At 37.6% G+C, this 20387-nt stretch overlaps 2 protein-coding genes across 7 annotated transcripts in view; one reads left to right on the top strand and one right to left on the bottom strand.

Annotated features, from left to right (window-relative positions):
• The window catches only part of LOC134804563 (protein ECT2), an 86883-nt gene extending 85105 nt beyond the window's left edge, over positions 1-1778 (top strand). For all 6 annotated transcript variants that reach the window (XM_063777663.1, XM_063777666.1, XM_063777664.1 and 3 more), the window contains one exon: positions 126-1778. In XM_063777663.1, coding sequence (XP_063633733.1) covers positions 126-254 — 129 coding nt within the window. In that variant the 3' untranslated portion in view covers positions 255-1778. The remainder of the gene's footprint in view (positions 1-125) is intronic.
• Positions 1779-3666: 1888 nt separating this feature from the next.
• LOC134804593 (sodium- and chloride-dependent neutral and basic amino acid transporter B(0+)-like) overlaps positions 3667-20387 on the bottom strand; it is a 34543-nt gene continuing 17822 nt past the window's right edge. Inside the window, exons 8-16 of the mRNA XM_063777704.1 lie at positions 18270-18399; positions 17778-17924; positions 17600-17690; positions 16585-16740; positions 6247-6310; positions 6071-6175; positions 5896-5968; positions 4996-5196; positions 3667-3960 (exon numbers count right to left, since the gene is read on the bottom strand). Of these exons, the coding sequence (XP_063633774.1) occupies positions 3796-3960; positions 4996-5196; positions 5896-5968; positions 6071-6175; positions 6247-6310; positions 16585-16740; positions 17600-17690; positions 17778-17924; positions 18270-18399 (1132 nt within the window). The 3' untranslated portion in view covers positions 3667-3795. The remainder of the gene's footprint in view (positions 3961-4995; positions 5197-5895; positions 5969-6070; positions 6176-6246; positions 6311-16584; positions 16741-17599; positions 17691-17777; positions 17925-18269; positions 18400-20387) is intronic.

The following is a 20387-nucleotide window of genomic DNA, read 5'->3' as shown; positions in this document are numbered from 1 at the left end:
CTATCAGAAATTCTAACAACAGACAGAATTGCACATGAAGCATAAGCAGGTGATGGAAAGCCACAAATATTCAAAGAGTGCGGGTGGTTACAGCAGACAATACATATATTTGGATTTGTGTGCAGGAGATGGGCACGAGCAGCGGCGCAGGCGGCGGCGGGGAGGGCGGCGGCGAGGTGCTGGTGGCGCCGCTGTCGGTGCAGCCGACGCGCAAGGCGGCGGCCGGCGCGGCGGCCGCGCTGCGTCGCTTCTGACGGCGCACCTCGCGCCGCGCATGACTCGCGCCCGACCCGCTTCCGGCTCCGGCTTCTTAATGTTGTCGAACTCGCCGCCCGTGCGGAAAGCACTTGCACGCGGTTCACACTCGTCATTACGCTGACGGTAGGCGAGGCGAGAACTAATACGCAAAACAGATCAATCTGCCATATTATAAGATGATTTGGTATACATACGTGCAGCTAAATCATGAGACGATTTTTACTGTTAACTATGAAACACTACTTGCTGTCAGTGTGTCATGTTTTATATCAGGAGATTAATTCAAACAATATTAAACCTGTGAATTGCTGATCAACTCTTCGAATTGATAAAACAACGCATCTCTGCCGAGTTCGTTTTAAAAGACCTACGCTGTATGGATCGGCTTCATAGTGTTGACGAACTCATGTAGCGTTAGTCGCTTCATGTCCAACATGTTACCTTGCGAGTTGCGTCTTGTGCCAAATTCACACTATTTACTTAGAAGTGAGTTGTTAAGAAAATATTAATTTACTATTTTGGCAATAAAAGACTGCGGTGTTAATTATTGCTGCTTTAGAAGCTTAGCTTATTACCAGTGCTAATATTAAATTGGGGCAATGACGTCTCAATTCAATAGAGATAATAATAAGCGAGGCGAATAATGTGAGGCGTGTTGTTAGTGTGTGGCACAAGTGCTCGCGTCGGAACCAGTGACATATATAGGTATCTGAACCTAAATCGTAGTTCGTGATTTTAATCATATTTCGAATTTTAACAAAATTTGAATTTTAATCGTTGATTTTCAATGTTAAAAAGTCCAGTGCTATTTGAAATAATGTTAAGGAACAGCAGGGATGTGGCAATGTTTATAATATTTATAGATCGGACGAGACTATGAAAGAGTGCTTGGAGTGCCTTTGTAATATGAGCGAATTGAAATGATAGCGCGGGTTTTATATAGTAGAGTATTTGGTAGTATTACTGTATAACTTGTCACAAAGTGCGGCCTGTATAGAAATCGAATACTAGAAGTAGTTCAATCGAAAAGTATTTTTGTTATAACCAGTCGGGTTTACTATTTGCACTCGCCTGGTGCTCTTATTTATTGTATACAATACTGATTGGGGTCAGTTTAGTTCATTGAGTAAACAAATCGAATATTTTACTGAGTCGAACGTATTAGTTTTCGGGAGATTTAGATTTTCAAAATAATATGTACATATCGTGATATTTTTAATATTATCGTGAAATAGGCATTTGATTTTAAGTAGTAATAATATGATAGTTGATATCAGACAGCGAATAGGTCAGCAGCGGTCGCCCGGCGCCCTCGCGGCGGCGCGCCCGACCGCCAGGACCCTCCTTTACTATTTCATCTAAGTACCTACCTACTACTTATTATCTTAAGTTTTATGAAGAGTCTCGCTAAGGCTATCAACTTATCAACAGTGTGTGTACACGTAATAGATTGTACAAAGATCTATATTTATAATTATATTTAAATGATTGATAAAATAAACATTTATTTTCAGTGAAAAGGCATTTCATTTTCCGAAATATATTTAACCCTTTATAAGGCCCCATTTATACAGATATGCTACGTGAAAGTTAAATACACTACCATGTTTCTAATGCACTGGGGAACACATCTACGCCAAAAAAAAAACGAAATCATTAAGAAAAACATGTGGTCAATATATGCACTCAGCCTGTTAGTGCACTTGAGTTTTCAGATGATCTGTTTCCAATACCCCTATTCATTGACATTGACATAACAAACATAAGGTGCTCTGTACAGACTGGCGTTTAATTGACTACATACGGTAAATCGAACATTATTGTGTATCTTGTAGTGGGTAGGATTAATATACGAATATCACTGAAAAAATTATAAGCTCTTGCAATTCACGATGGAGCGTGGATTTATCAAAATTAGACCTTGTCATCATACCAATAAGAGTCTCGCTACTCGCCATCGTGAATTGCAAGAGCTATAATTCAAATTATTAGATACAGCGACGTGTATATTTTTAATAGTATAATGGAAACAATGACGATAGCTTGCTTCCCTTGACAGGCATAGTGCATAAATTGACCACATACTATAGATTAATTAATTACACAAAAATTAAATATTGACCGAAAAAGTATGAACGAGGAAAGAAAGCACGATATATTCGCTATATAATACCATTATAGTTAAATAATAAAGAGGATGTTCTTCTCCGTAAATGTTTATTAACTAAGTGGTTTCCAAATCGTCTCTGCCTTATAAAGGGTTAAAAGACTTTCAGTGTTGACTAAAATATCGAGCTGATATCTAATGACGATATCAAGTAACTTTGCTCAAATGAATAGGGGATATGAGGCCACATTGGTACACGGGCCACATGTACCGGGTGTGGCCTGTAACGCGAGCAAATAATTAAAACATAGATTGTACTCGTCAAACGGTGACACTTTTGTTCAACAACTTTTAAAAATTATGAAGTATCCTATTTTTCATACAAAATAAATATTATCTTCAATGGACGCCATCGCCACGCCATATCATTTGTGATTGACGTTGCTTGTCATGCCTTAAACATAACAAAATTCGCAATACATTGCGTCTTAGAATAAACTTTAAAGTGTATTAAAAATCAAACCACAAGTTATTTTTAAAAGTTGCTGAACAAATGTTGGTCGGCATGAGGAGTACAGCCTACAGTTAATTTTTTTGCTCGTATTACAGGCCACACCCGGTATACAACACATACCAATGAAATTTGACAGTTCATTCGGTCACACATAGAAAATCCGCCGATGAGTCACATTTATTTTGACAGGCATAAACACTTTTAAGGGTAGCGACAACATTTTTGACCATTTTGTGGAATGAAGCGTGACAAAAGAGAATCCACGTTATGCAGTAAGTAGATACCAAAGATATTATCTTATCACTACGTTAGATACTTTGAAAAACTCGATACAAGCAAATTTTTTTCTGTTCCAGTTTTTTTAAATGTCAAGTTTAAATAAAAGTTGGTCTGGACGCATACATTCGAAGGCCAAAGGTTCAGCTTTACAAATTGGAATGGAAGCACGAATTTGTCTTACAATTAGTACGGTCAAGAAATTTAATTTCGGTACCATTTAGTAGTACCTTATCACAGTGAGAATAGCATGAGGTCCCTTGCGACTTTCATAATGATTGTCACTGTGACAAGGTACGAAATAGTACGGAAATTAAATTCTTTGACTGTATCTAATACAGACAAATCACGCCTGGAGAGTGCACCTAGCTTAGCTTACTTAGGTAGGTAGGTACTGGTATTAAACTGACATTGGCACGCAATAAAAATCTGTATCTATCGACTTCACTATTTAGCTTATTACTTTTGAATTAGAAAGAATGAAAGTGACACGCAATAAATATTTATTCGGTTGATTTCATAATCAGAATATGCACAATCACATGTTCCTAGGACATTAACAGGACATAAACGCTTTAGACCACACGCTGTTGTTCTAAAAATTATAAAATGAGCGCGGCGGCGGCGGCGGCCGGCGGTGTCAGACGCCACGGCGCGGTGCAGGGTGCATAAACACGATGGCGTTGTGTAGCGCGCGCAGCGGCACGGCCAGCGCCGCGGCCAGCAGCGGCGCCAGCGCTATGCACATAGCGAGCGACGGCAGCTCCGTGTTACTCACCGAAATGATTTGGCCTATTAACACTACCTGCAAGCGTTAACGTAGGTATCTAAAAGCCTGAATTGCATACTATGATAATACTAGAACTAGGATTTCTTTTCTTAATTAAGTACTAGGATTATTTTTCATACTAGTTTGTCAATAAGGCGTTATTTTCATATAGCTTCAATTTGAAATCAACCTTTTCGACAACCGACAATGATCTTGATTGAAAACGTCACATTTTACAAAACAACATGTGCCCATTGTGACCCTGTAGGCTATAGGTAGTTGAAAATCATAAACTCTTCACTTCGGTCGGTGTGGCTTTCACAAGGGCCTACCGCAAACACCGATGTTCGCAAATTTCGGGTATCTTTCTCTTTTACTCTAATTAAGGCGTAATTAGAGTGACAGAGATAGTTACTCGAAATTTACGAACTTCGATTTTCGCGGTTATAGCCCAGATCAAACGAATGTCAAATTATAGAAGACCTTAAGAGGAAAGAGGACGGTCGCTTTTCCATACAAACCTAGTCCCCATTTTCCTCTTAGGATATTGACATTATGGAAAATATTTTTACATAATTTGATGTAATATTAAACATAGCTATGCCCCTACGTTTGCCAATTATAGATTTTTTGATTATGTATTGTAAAAATTAGGAGCGAAAACCTGATTTCATACGAATTTTTATAATAATAAAAAATTCGAATTAAATCAAAAGTAGGAGCAGTGGTTGATATGCAACAAACTGGGTTAAAATATTTTCAATACACAATTCCGAAAGGAAAAATGGGGGAAAATGTTATGCAAGGGAACTCTTACAATTAACTTAACTAACTGTCCACTGTACAATGGTTTGGAAACTTAACATAATATATTCATTCAGAGAGGAAAATGATGACTAAGTTTGTATGAAAAGCGGATTTCGCGCGGGTCCTCCACTCGTCTTAAGAGGACCGATTACCATAAACAGTGAAAATTAATGATTTTGGAGGAATCGTATGAATGAGCGATGAGTGATTTTTGAAATTTCGAAGTGCTGAGAGTAGAGAGGTTAATTCAAAAGCTAAACTTACAAGCACTACAGCCGGTATAAAGGTCCACGAGGTGTTAATCCGCGAGTTGCAGGTGTTCTCCTCGGTGGCGATGTTGAGGTCGGAGCGAAAGTCGGGGCTGCGGTACAGGTACACGAGCGCCACCAACTCGATCAGACACACGGACGGCAACGCCAATCCAGTGATCAGAGAGTCCACACTCTCCAATAGCGCTAGACCGCCCTGCACATATAAGGTATATCTCCGCTTGATATCAAATCAAAATCAAAATTCATTTATTTTCAAGCAACAAAGGACTACTTACATACAGTATATCTTACAGACTAACATACCTACATTCAACAAATATAATCTTAAAATTTAAAATATCATTTTGGCGACGCAGCAGACTTTTGCTGTGCCACCTGTTCTGGTGTACGATTCGGCAGATATATATCACACCCTTCTGTCCGCGCTCGCGATGGTCTCCGGCAGTGGCCGCGGCACGCGCACCACGAACGGCCTGAAATGCACATAATGGCGAGATCACAGCTCACCCTCAGGAACACCCTCAGCTCGTAACGGGTCTTCATACTAACATATTCCACCTCATCTTTTGTCGTGGCGGAAACATGCAGATGTGTGATATCCACGAGTGCTACTTACGGCCAGTTGGTAAGGAAAATTTGGAGATCCGCCTGGGCCGCTACCACATCCACATCCTGTTCCGCGTTCACTTGGCTCCTCAGGATGAAAAAATACGACGTAACCGGCCCGTGTCATTTAAGCCTAGCAATTTATTCGCCTACTTAGTAGGTTCTTGTTGCATCATATTCACCTACCTACATATTTACTTGCTATGTAGGTACCTACTTACAATACATTATTTTTTTGAGACCGCCATCGACATTAGGTACTTATTAAAATTAAAAATGTACTCACGGTAGTGGCATACGGCAGGCTAAGAAGGAAGCAAGAACAGATCATAGCGAACACCACCAGTTGCTCCACGAACCTACAAGCGAATTCAACTACATAATTACATTTCCAATCAAATAGCACGGGTTGCGTGTAAATATGGTAGGTAAGTACCTACTAAACTTCAAATATGACTTACACTAGTTTTACTTTATATTCAAAGATAGTGTGTAACGCCGTCTTGATTAACGTATAGGCCACCACTATATACGAAAAAGTTAAACCACCAAAAATTATGGTAGACCTGAAAATTAACATTGTTAAAATCGTAAATAAAAAAAATCTAATTTAGGTACTTTAACGGAAACTACTTACATTGTATGGGAATAGTTACCATGCGCAGTACATTTCGAATACATGGGTATCACCCACATAATACCTTGAACATACAGAATTATACAATTTAGGGAGTTATATTTGAACCGTTCTAGCTCTCATTTTCCGGTTAAAGCAAGTACCTAATACTTATCTAACAAAATTATTTGCCGCTATCTAGAAGTATTAGTGCGAAGCGGAGAGCGGGCGATTAGTTCAAGCTAGGACGTAGCAGTTCGTAGCTAGGCGTAGCAGTTCGTAGCTAGGCGTAGCAGTTCGTAGCTAGGCGTAGCAGTTCGTAGCTAGGCGTAGCAGTTCGTAGCTAGGCGTAGCAGTTCGTAGCTAGGCGTAGGCTAAACGTAGTCCCCATTTTCCTCTCTGGATGTTAACTTTATAGAAAATATTTTTACTCAATTTGATGACTCGTTTGATTATTTTCGATATTTTCAATAATTGTTAAGCTTTTGGGAGTTTTAAAAAACTGTGGAATTTTTATTTCGATCCGAACTCCTCTAATAAAAATAAATCGAAGAAATCAAGGGGCATGCATAGCTATTGTTAATATTCAATAAATTGTGTAAAATTATTTTCTATACTCCGAGGAGGAAAATGGTGACTACCTACGTTTATATGGAAAAAGTGGGCGTCCCCTATCTATATATGACCTACTTACCTAGTTTTAAGTGTTTAATAAGTAGGTAAAGCCCGACCAGAAATATATGATCATTATCAAGAAGGCGCTGTTATTCTCATGTATATGATGCATGAATCTATAGATGGTCAAGCAAATCTTGTCAGTAGAAAAAGGCGCGAAATTCAAATTTTCTATGAGACGCTATCCCTTCGCGCCTACATTTTTCAAATTTGCCGCCTTTTTCTACTGACAAGATCTGCTTGACCAAGTATAGTATTAAACTGGATTGGGCATGAGTGGTAGGGGTAACTGACAGAACGGGATAGTCTTATGTATCTTTCAGTAGGAGTAGCAGCGAAAGCGCTATTATTGTTTGTCCTTGTCACAGTCTCACATATTTTTTGTTCCCCACCGTTCTTTTAATATGGATTATGGTGGGCAACAAATAAATTCGACCAATCATAGTGTCGCATTGCATATGTTTTGTCCCTCACGGAGGCACGCGTATACCACTTCTATATGATCCTACCTTCTAATGAAATGAAATTCCGCAATATAGCGCGTGATCATATTACTGCTTAACCCTTCAAGTGGCGCCAGCGAAAACGCGAAAAGTAGTCAAGTGGCGCCGTGGATTTGCGAAAAAGCAGTTACGTGGCGGGGCCCCGATGGGTGGTCAGCGCACATTAAGAGAATTTTACAAAATCGTCGCGATAAGCTTTTCTATGTTTGAAAGTACATATATATCACATATCGTTAAGATCACCGTTAAATAGGCTATTTGAATATAGCCATTACGTTATTATAAGTTTATATATTAGGCCAGACCTAATCAAACTCCGGAAGAATGACAGTTTTTCAGTTTCCTTGTTAAAAATGACTAACACCATTAAAGAAATTTATGATTGGCCCTAGTAGCATTTTCGTTGGGGCCCACGGTGCCAACGGTAGGGAAAACGTTGGGATAAGTTTCGTTCCGTAGCCAACATTAAAATTTGTATTGGCCCACCATCGCATTTACCAACATCGGCTGTGGCAGTGATGCCCAACAATGGGCCTTTGTGTATTTTGCTATACCGTTCGCTAAACAACTATAACATTCGTTGGCCCAATGGTGACAAATACCGCATTTACCAACATTGGCTGTGGCACGGATGCCCAACATTGGGCCTATGTGTATTTTGGTAACGTTGGCTAATCAACGATATCATCAGATGGCCCAATGATGACAAATATCGCATTTACCAACATTGGCTGTGGCACTGATGCCCAACAACGGGCCTTTGTTTATTTTGGTAACGTTGGCTAATCAACGATATCATCCGATGGCCCAATGACGACAAATATCGCGTTTACCAACATTAGCTGTAGCATTGATGCCCAACAATGGGCCTTTGTGTATTTTGGTAACGTTGGCTAATCAACGATATCATCCGATGGCCCAATGATGACAAATATCGCATTTACCAACTTTGGCTGTGGCACTGATGGCCAACAATGGGCCTTTGTTTATTTTGGTAACGTTGGCTAATCAACGATATCATCCGATGGCCCAATGACGACAAATATCGCATTTACCAACATTGGCTGTAGCATTGATGCCCAACAATGGGCCTTTGTGTATTTTGTTAACGTTGGCTAATCAACCATACCCTCCGATGGCCCAATGATGACAAATATCGCATTTACCATCATTGGCTGTGGCAGTGACGCCAAACAATGGGCCTTTGTGTATTTTGCTACCGTTCGTTAAACAACGATAACATTTGTTGGCCCAGTGGGGACAAATATCGCATTTACCAACATTGGCTGTGGGACTGACGCCCATCAATGGGCCTTTGTGTATTTTGGTACCGGTGGCTTTACAACCATAACATTCGTTGGCCCAGAGAGCACAAATATTGCATTAACCAACATTGGCTGTGGTACTGATGCCCAACAATGGGCCTGTGTGTATTTTGGTACCGGTGACTAAACAACGATAACATTCGTTGGCCCAGTGAGCACTAATATCGCATTAACCAACATTGGCTGTGGTACTGATGCCCAACAATGGGCCTGTGTGTATTTTGGTACCGGTGGCTAAACAACGATAATATTCTTTGGCCCAGTGGGGACATATATCGCATTTACCAACACTGGCAGTGGCACTGAAGCCCAACAATGGGCCTTTGTGTATTTTGGTAACGTTGGCTAATCAACGATATCATTCGTTGGCCCAGTGAGGGCAAATATCGCATTTATAACTATAGCCGGTCAAGCAAGTTTGTCAGTAGAATAAGTCGCGAAATTCAAATTTTCTATGGGACGATAACCCTTCACGCCTACATTTTTTAAATTTGTCGCTCTTTTCTAATGGCGGAAATGGCTTGACAGAGTATAACACCATAAACAAATAAATAAATATCACACGAGCATTTTAACAGAGGCCAGGGGCTGCGTGACGTCATCAAAATAGCTACCAGTTGAGTTTGCTTGTGGCGTCACTAGGTGGCGTTACTGTCTCCAAACATCGAAGTTATAGTTATTTTCTCGATTATTCCATATATGATCATAATATTTTTTTAAAGTAACTTATAAATCTAATAGCTATAACTATAAAATTTATATATTAATTTAAAAAATTGTATTTTACCAACATTTTCTCAATTTAAATCTCAAAAAACATAAATCTCGCTTACGAAGTTTCGAAGTGCGGTTAGTATATATGATTCGGTCAAATTGTGTTTTTTGAAAAACTAATTATATCCAGCCTTTTATGAATGTAGTATGATACCTTAGGGCAGCGGTCGGCAACCTGCGGCCCGCGGGCCGCATGCGGCTCGTGAAACTGTCACTTGCGGCTCGAGTGCCGCCTTGGCTATTTTGTATGTAATAATGACAAACGACCATGTCTCATAAAGTCATAAATATTAACAAAATACGGCCCGCGTCACCTCCGTTTCTTCTCTCTTCTCACTCTCTGCTAAAAGGTTGCCGACCGCTGCCTTAGGGTTACGTAGTAACTATTTATTAATCTGTGCTTAGGGTATGGTGCTTTACGCACACTAGCGTCCCTTCCCCTCCCCCTGACGCAACCCCCCCTTTTTGCATGAAATATGTCCCGGTTCACGGTTTTTTACATTTTTTGAGGAAAGTATACATTTTAGGAAAAAAGTTTCAATGAAAGAAATAATCCTTAATAATTTTTTAATAAAAAAGGTCATATTCATTTTTTTATATGATGCACCATATTCATGTATTAGCTTGTTAAAATTCGAAATAACATAGTTTTTACTTAGGATTCGAAACTCATTTATTATACACAATGTAACACGAGGAATCCGAATAATTTTAACAGCGTATTGCTGATCATATTTAGAGACAAAAATGTCCTATAATTTTTTTTGAAATCCGGCTAGTTACAGAGTTAATACCAATTTAAAAAAAAAACAAGTTTTTATTGTTACATAGTGCAAAACGCCTTTTTGATGGCGATGTTGCTACTATGGGACGTAGTCTAAATATCCTTATTGATAGATGTCAAAAAGTGACAAGTAACACTTTGCAAAACCTAAGTTTTACGAAAAAAAAAGTAAAAATCCATTTTGGGTGACAAGTTTAACAATAGCATTTACTTTTTATGTACAAATACATTCAAAAAATTGAAAAAAAAAACAAATAAAGAAATGTTTTTTGTGAAATTGACCTAAACTCATATTACATCTTTTCCTTCTTTTGACCTCATGTATACATTTTAGGAAAAAAGTGTCAATGAAAGAAATAATCCCTTATTAAATTCTTAATAAAAAAAGGTTATATTCATTTTATAACACTTTTTAACTTATTATACAAGGTATTCTCAAGAAATGCGAAAGATTTTATTTCTGAGGTCAAAAGAAGGAAAAAACGTAATATGACTTTAGGTCAATTTCGCCAAAAAAAAATATTTTTTGTTTGTTTTTTTTTTTAATTTTTTTGAATATATCATATATATATAATTGAAAAACCAGAACGGGATAAAAAACGAGGGAAGGAGCGAGATGGCGCCTTACAAATTTCTAAAAAAGTTTTTGAGACGTTTCCCGAATACGACGCACGTATGATAAGAAAAACCTGTTCAAATCAATTATCTACATATGGGAATAGAACTAGAGCATAAAAAGTATCGCTTCCGATGCGTATTTAATTTAGGAAAAGAAATTTTAGATTTTAGAAATTTTCATAACAATCTTCATTTTACGACATCGGCCATTTCTCGGCAACTCTCGGTTGCTTTCGTTTGGCGGTGCTACAGATTAGACCAAATAATCCGTAAGTTAAAGTAAACTAAATTATGTTTGTCATGTTGGTATATAGGTATTTCTGAGTTTTTTTACACGAAGTAAAATAAAAAGTGCTGTCAACCTCAACCTTAGTCTATAGAGCCCATACGAGTGATTTATGTCATATATGACTTATCATTCTTATCAATCAAAGTAATTACTATATTATTATTATCAATTTGTATTTTGTTGTTTTAAATTTATTTTTGAGTTATATTATTCAGATTGACTTTCACGGCTTCGGCAAACATTGCCATTCGTCCTGGGAACGGGCTAAGAATGCTGAGATGGGCCAAAAATACAAAGTTGATAGTAAGTTATGTAGTTAGATTGAAGTGCATGTTCAGATATTATTGAGCGACCTGATAAAAATAAGCAAATGTACAGTCAGCAGTCAGCCAAATATCGTAATATAATTTTGTTGCCATAGAAATAAGGATGTGGTCCGATATAGTGGCGAAATATTGAGAGACAAAAGCGGCTAAATTCAGTGGTGGACACTTAGAGAGAATGGGAGAGGATCGTGCCGTGAAGAGAGCGCAGGTACTTGGGACAACAAAATGGGAGACGCCCGAGTGGACGTCCTAGGTACCGCTGAAACGACGTAGTTGCTCAAGACCTGCTCAATCTCGGCCATGGCGACTGGCGAGAGCTATCGCAAGACCAAGAGGACTAGACTACCTATGTTTGTATGAAAAGGCGATTTAAGGGCGGTGGTCGTCCATATTCGTCTTAAGGCGAAAATTAATCTAATGAACGTTTTTGCAACTAGGCTTATAAGAACAAATAATAATTTTATCTTGAAACAAGTTTTAAATAAATACGTGTAGATGAAAAAATACAATCTTGCCTTATAACAAATCACATCATTTTTTGACAAATTTGCGAATTGAGTTATCCAAATAACGGCTACAAATAAGAAATCCCTATCACAGTTTTAAACCATGGCAGCGTTGAATACATAATAATGTCGGTATTTAACTAAACATAAGACGAACTCTTTATTTCATTTACGCGAGCGGAGCTGCGAGCCCGTCTAGTTTGTACATAAAAAGTAAATGTTATTGGTAAACTTGTCAGTTAAAATGGATTTTTACTTTTTTTTTCGTAACACTTAGCTTTTGCAAAGTGTTTCTTGTCACTTTTTGACATCTATCAATATTGATATTTAGACTACGTCCCATAGTAGCAAAATCGCCATCAAAAAGGCGTTTTGCACTATGTAACAATAAAAACTTGTTTTTTTTTTTAAATTGGTATTAACTCTGAAACTAGCCGGATTTAAAAAAAATATTGGACATTTTTGTCTCTAAATATGATCAGCAATACGCTGTTAAAATTATTTGGATTCCTCGTGTTACATTGTGTATAATAAATGAGTTTCGAATCCTAAGTAAAAACTATGTTATTTCGAATTTTAACAAGCTAATACATGAATATGGTGCATCATATAAAAAAAATGAATATAACCTTTTTTATTAAGAATTTATTAAGGATTATTTCTTTCATTGACACTTTTTTCCTAAAATGTATACTTTCCTCAAAAATTGTAAAAAACTGTGAACCGGGACATATTTCATGCAAAAAGGGGGGGTTGCGTCAGGGGGAGGGGAAGGAACGCTAGTGTACGTAAAGCACCATACCCTAAGGTATCATACTATATTCATATAAGGCTGGCTATAATTAGTTTGTCTTTCCCATATAGACTGGTTTTATTTTTCATAAAATCGATTTCGGCTGGCAAATCATATTACTTTTTGGCAACCGGGTTTTTTAACCTAATTAGACCCCGCTGAATCCGAATTTGCCGGTTGCTTGATCGAAATCTTGACCGGAAGTGAGATATTTGACATTAAAGGTCCGTTTTTTACTTTTTCGTAAATAACTCTTAAACGGTGGCGCATAGCAAAAAATGTTCTATTACATAAGTAATCTGCATAAAATTGCCTACAAGAAAAATTCAGTACAATTTTTCGCTAGGATCAATATTCAAAGAGATATTAACGCGGGAAATTTAATTATAACCACTTCTAAGGTCCCTTTTTTTTAGTTTTTCGTAAATAACTCATGAACGGTGGCCAATATTAAAAAATGTTGTTAAACGTAAATAATTTACACAAAATTTTTAACAAAAAAGATTCAGTACACTTATCGCAGGGATCAATATTTAAAAAGATAATAAAGAGGGAAAGTTCTAGTATAATAAATTCTAAGTTTCCTTGTTTTTATTTATTTGTTAATAATTTGAAAAGTATGACTCATAGCAAAATAATCCTATACATAAACAATAAACATAAAATTTCCTACAAGAAACATGTAGAACACTTTTCGCTAGGATCAATATTTAAAAAGACAAAGCAGCGGGTAAGTTATAAATAATCAATTTTAAAGTCCCTGTTTAGTTTTTTGTAAATAACTCGTAAACGGTGTCCCATAGAAAAATATGTTTTTAAGAATAAATTATCTACATAAAATTTCCTCCAAAAAATATCTGGAACACTTTTCTCTAGGATCAATATTTAAAGCAATATTAAAGGAAGAAAGTTAATTACAATCAGTTCACAGGTCACTTTTTTTTTAGTTTTTCGTAAATAACTCGTAAACGGTGGCCCGTTGCAAAACAATATTATACATAAACATTAAACATAAAATTGTCAACAAAAAAGGTACTGTACACTTTTTCGCTACGACCAATATTTAAAGAGGTATTAAAGGGGGTAAGTTAATTGTAATAAATTTCCAGGTCCCTATTTTTAGGTTTTCGTATATGACTCGTAAAATAAGGCTCATAGCAAAATAAATATTGGGCAATGTACGGAACCCTTGCAACGCGAGTCCGACTCGCGCTTGGCCGGTTTTTTCCTTTTGAGGTACGGAAACCTAAAAACTAAAAAAAGTGACATGTGAATTGATTGATTGTAATGAACTTTCTTTCTTTAATATCGTTTCAAATATTGATCCCAGAGAAAAGTGTTCCAGATATTTTTGGAGGAAATTTTATGTAGATAATTTATTCTTAAAAAGATATTTTGCTATGGGACACCGTTTACGAGTTATTTACAAAAAACTAAACAGGGACTTTAAAATTGATGATTTATAACTTACCCGCTGCTTTGTCTTTTTAAATATTGATCCTAGCGAAAAGTGCTCGACATGTTTCTGGTAGGAAATTTTATGTTTATTATTTTTGTATAGGACTTTTTTTGCTATGAGTCATACTTTTCAAATTATTAATGGATAAATAAAAACAAGAAAACTTAGAATTTATTATACTAGAACTTTCCCTCTTTATTATCTTTTTAAATATTGATCCCTGCGAAAAGTGTACTGAATCTTTTTTGTTAAAAATGTTGTGTAGATTATTATCGTTTAACAACATTTTTTGATATTGGCCACCGTTTATGAGTTATTTACGAAAAACTAGAAAAAGGGACCTTAGAAGTGATTATAATTAAATTTGCCGCGTTAATATCTCTTTGAATATTGATTCTAGCGAAAAATTGTACTAAATCTTTCTTGTAGGCAATTTTATGCAGATTACTTATGTAATAGAACATTTTTTGCTACGCGCCACCGTTTAAGAGTTATTTACGAAAAACTAAAAAAAAGGACCTTTAATGTCAAATATCTCACTTCCGGTCAAGATTTCGATCGAGCAACCGGCAAATTCGGATTCAGCGGGGTCTAATTAGGTTAAAAAACCTGGTTGCCAAAAAGTAATATGATTTGCCAGTCGAATCAAGAAGGAGAGCGATTTTGAATTTTTATGTCTAGTCTAATACATTAGAACACAATTTAACCGAATCATATACAAATTGGAGTGTATAGTAAGTGTACTTGCTTCGGCAGTACCTACATATACTAAAATTGGAACGATACAGAGAAGATTAACAACAACTGCTGCCTAGGGCCTTCATGTGGGTATACAACCAATGCCTACCGTAGTGTAATTGTAATATTTATCAGCAAAGGCCCAACGTCGTATTACACAACCACTTACCTAACGTAGGGTAACTGTAGGACTCGTAAACAAAGGCCCATTACATAATTAGACTGTAGGCCCACTATAAATTACACAACTATTTACCTACGGTAGTATTGTAAGAATCCACAAGGCCCAACGTTAAAGTTACAATGTTGGCCCTTTGTGGGACAAGCTGTGTTGGGCCTTCAACCTGTTGCACGACTACCTACCGACCTACCTGACTTGCCGTTGGGTAATTGTTGAATTTGCAAACAGAAGCACGACGAAAAAATTGCCTTTATTTATTTTTTTGCAGTTGGCCCTACAGCAAGCCATACGGCCAAATGTAACAATTAACCAACCATCAAACAAATGTGTATAGGCCCAACCACGGCCCAACCAAAACCACCACCGTTGAATAATTGTATGATTTATTTAAATAGGCCCAACGAAAAAATTACTCTTATGGCCCTCTGTTGGGAATCTTCGGGAGGGCCTTTGTCGAGGGCCCTCCAGCAAATCGTACGCCCAAATATAACGGTTGCCCAACTAATACGTAAACAAAGGCCCAACCAAATCCCTACAAGAAAATGCTATTAGGGGGAGGAGGAGGATAATTGCTATTTAATTATCAAAGCACGACTTTTGTTTTTAATACTAAATCATTAAAAGGGACCTAACATACTATTTATTTTACAAAATAACCTCTTAAAAATCATGACTGAACTCGGACTAGGCGGTCGCTTCCGAATGAATGGTCCTCACCAACATGATTTTATACCAAGTGTTTTTGTGTTTCTTAAGGTATGTTATCCTTCTCTAACACGCTACCTAATTTTGGGAGTTAGAAGAGCGTAACTATACTTAAATGCTTTCAATTTCACGAACTAAATACGGCAACACCTCTTTAATCTGTCACTGGTGACCGACAGTTTACTGGTTTTCGCATCGACCCGTCAGTAGTGGGCCGCCAGTTTACTGCTTTTCGATCCGACCATTCACGGGTTGACCGCCTCTTGAATGGTTAAGTAACGATAAAAGTCATCTTTGCGTGTTTGGTAGGTATATCATAAGTGTCATAACCCCATCACACCACGCAATATACAGTATTCTACGATACTAGTGTTATTCTGATCTACACCACCCGTTAGGACCCCGCAACCCAAACACTTATTTACCTACAGCACAGAATAAATAATAGTACTAGGTACAGAAGACTCACCCTCTAACAAAACGCTTCTGTTACTATCAGGACAGATATGGCCGCTAGGTGGCTACAGCGCCACGCGCGGCTTATGGCTAGCCACCAAAATTGGTGTGGAACGGATGTACTTTTAGCTACCTGTAGCAAAGCGACGAAATCGCGGAGTGAGCCACGCCTGCCCACATAGGTTTAACAGAATACTTAGATATAAGTATACAAGTGTACAAATTACTCTCTCGTGTATTGTAAACGCTGGCCACGTCGAGGTGCGAGACGTCGCCGACCGCGCAGACGGTGGCCGCGGCGGCGTGCAGCACCGCCAGCGCCAGCACCATCCCCGAGTGCCACACGTTGTCAGCGTTCAGAAGCGGGTCGATGTGACCCGACGCTAACAAACAATTTTTAACTGTAAAACCTTAAACGTAATGTTCCACTCACATTGCGTAGTTTATAAATGAACTAGCGACTGGCCCCGGCTTCGCACGGGTTAACTAATTATACACCTAAACCTTCCTGAAGAATCACTCTATTATTAGGTGAAAACCGCATGAAAATCCGTTCAGTAGTTTTTGAGTTTATCGCGAACATACAAACACACAAACAGACAGACGCGGCGAGGGACTTTGTTTTATAAGGTGTAGTGATTTAGGGGAGCGTTCCTTTCATATTGTATTTTTAGATGGACGTTAATATTTATGTCCTCACTGCAAAGGTGATGAAGTACGTAGTACTTATACCTATTATACACGAAACCCAAGTTTTTTTGCAACTCGTGCCTTCCATTCCCTCGCTATGTTCAAGGTTCTAAATTAGAACATTTCGCTTCCTTGGGAGTCTAAATCAGCACTCACCACTCACAGTACAAACTAACTGTTATGTCCACACCTGATTACTGATTAATTACATCATCATTCTAGGTACTCGTTCTATTTCTATATTTGAAGCCCAGTAAGTAGTGGAACGTATTAGACTGGCTGTGCTGAGTAGTGATGACCTGATGACTGATGTTTTTTTTTACTTTATTAGGTAGGTACCTACATCTTTTAGTGATCTTTTAGTGAAAGCCTTTGTTTTATCTTTTGTGTAAAATACTGTGTCTTTTTCTTTAAGAAATAAATATATCTAATCTAATCTAATCTACACTAAACAGATATCGTACAATATCAGGAGAAACATAAAATTGCACAATATGACCTAAAAACTACCAAGATGATGTTGATAAATGGTTATATTATACAATTATATACCATAGTGGTTTAGCCCTTTGCCATGAATGATTTCCGTGCCCGTGCCAGCGGAGTGAATATAGAGTGATACTAGAAAGGCGTCCGCCAGACCCTGAAATAAATGATTCGTCAGTACTTACGACGTCAGTAGGAAATACTTACAATAGGTAAGTATACAGTAAGTTCCAACAATACGAACCGAGAAAATATCAATTTTGCCGAGTTTGAAAATTTGCTTTATCACTCTCTTCGGTGACGACACGGTCATTGAGGCAAATACAGCTAGACACGTCACCCAGATCCACGGCACAGCCACAATCCAGTGATACAAGTTGTTCCACACTAACTGAAATATTAAGTTAGGGATTCAGGGGATTATTAGGGTTCCGTACCAAAAAGGTACAAAAGGAACCCTTATGGTGCAGCTTTGTTTGATATACCTACAGGTATCCTAACACTAATATTATGAACCAACATAGGTAGGTACCTACTGTAATTTCTTTATATACCGAAGTTGTTTTTTGATAACGTAAAAAATGCGCTTCTTCTTCTGAATTTATATAATAATCCTTAACATAATCGTACAACCTACTACATAAAATAGAAGTTAGGTACATGAATATGCAAGTTGTTGTTGTCCTCTGGTTTAGGAAGTTGGTTATTAAGTAATAGCAAGGACTATCGAACTTACCCTACGATGTTTAACGCGTTCGGCTATCATAAGACACCACATTAACACCCAAATACAACTCAGGCATATAAGCAACGGTATGTTGAAGGCACCAAAGTGATAAGTCAGTGGCATCCGAACTAGTTCCAAGCTGATAAGACATAATATACGTCATGTTCTCCAGCAACCCCACGTTGCGTTTTGGCATTTGTTATTATATGAGGATTAGTACACAATTGGTACTGAATGGGAGTTTGGGAGTACAAGAGGGTTGCTGGAGAGATGCTCTACTACTACTGAATACAACAGCTCCAACTTTTCCAGCAATCAAAAGACTGGAATATTTTGTACTCATGATTTAATTCCCAAAATATCTGGGAGACCGACGAGCTTTGCTCGGAAAACATAAAAACTAAAAATGCGCGTTTTCCCAGAGATAAGATTTTTCGCCCCCGAAAACCCCCATATAGCAAATTTCATAGAAATCGTTAGAGCCGTATCCGAGATCCCCGAAATATATATGTATATAAATAAATAAATATATATACAAGAATTGCTCGTTTAAAGGTATAATAATAAGTAATTTTAATCTAGTTTCATTCATACCTCGTAATTGCCAGGAATCTTGCAAATAAAGCCAACTCTCGGCATTGGTTTAAATTGGTTGTATTCGCGGTACCAATGCCCGAAAAAAGCATAAGTAACAGTTATATGGAAATAATGCTCATGAAAGGTACAAAATTATTGTAACAATATAAATTGCGTACTCATTCACTTCGCAAAGAAAAAATGATCTCAATGGTATCTCAACAGGAGATATTATGAGATATATCATATCACATACACATAGTAGTAACAACATTTGGCTTGTACTCCCAAACTATAGAGGTACCTACACATTTTTTCAAGTAAGTATAAATTCAGTACCAATTATGTAGGTACTAAATTCTCATATAATAAAAAATGTCAAAACGCAATGTGGAAGCCCAGCCTCCTCAGCAACCTCCAGCAACCGCTGGAGAGCATGTCGTCATAATAATGGTTAATTTGATTGTTTAACAAGGGAGCAGACTTGTCGTTTGTTACCTCTCCTAGTAATATTGAGACTGAAGCAGGTGAAAAAATTCTACATGATGTGTGGTGAGGTGAAAAATTTGTTTCGCTCAGCAGCAAAGTTTCTTCTGGTTCACTCGTGAGACTTAAAACCCTCGCATCGCTCAAGATTTCTCTCTTTGAATCTTTCGCTTGCTCAGGTCTAAATATTAGCATGAGGAGTAAGTAAAGTAACAACTTAACTCCACCTTAGCTCCCTTGTTAAACAATAGTTTTTTCACCTCAGCAGCTCGAACAAGGGTACTTTGCTTCTTAAAAACAGTGAGCAAAATGCGATTTTGCTCTCTGGGTCATTTTGTCTCACTCAGTGAGCAAAATCGCATTTTGCTCACTGATTGTGACTCACTCAGTGAGCAAAATGCGATTTTGCTCACTGAGTGAGACAAAATGACATTCAAGTGACCTTTATAGTCATATCAACATGCGGGGTCTAATACAAGTTCGATATACTTGGGTTCTATTATCTCTGTCCCTCTAGGTATGTTCTCACTGCTTAGGGTGAAAAATTTTGTGTACTACACGAGATCAAAGTTATTTACATCTCGTGCGCTTTTGAATCCCTTACTACGCTCAAGATTCTAAATTAGATTCACTCGCTACGCTCGTGAATCTATTATAGAATCTTTCGCTTGCACGGGACTCAAAATAAGCACTCGAAGAAATATCAAACTTTGATCTCTTGTTGTACAAATAACTAATAAAAGTCACATTGTGCAAGTGAAATATTGCAAACGAGGTCTTTAGATTCACGACAGCTGCAGGTTAGAGTGAATTAAAGACGAGTTTGCAATATTCTTACCCCCGTAGTTACATACAACATCACACTTGCGAACAAAAACTATATTTTTTGCGAACAATTCTTATACGGTGACATTTCAAACCTTCGTCCGCCATATTGTAATTTTTTGACATCGAAGGACAGATCCATTCGGCATTCAGCCACGATTGAAATTTGTGTACAGTCAGCAGCAGAAGTCGCTATACACTCCAGGTGCTCAAAGAGAGGTAAGCGTTTAAACTGTCAAA

Source organism: Cydia splendana, chromosome Z (assembly GCF_910591565.1).
Source record: "Cydia splendana chromosome Z, ilCydSple1.2, whole genome shotgun sequence".
Lineage (NCBI taxonomy): Eukaryota > Metazoa > Arthropoda > Insecta > Lepidoptera > Tortricidae > Cydia > Cydia splendana.
Note: the sequence above shows the minus strand (reverse complement) of the source record. Positions and strands in the feature narration are given on the sequence as shown.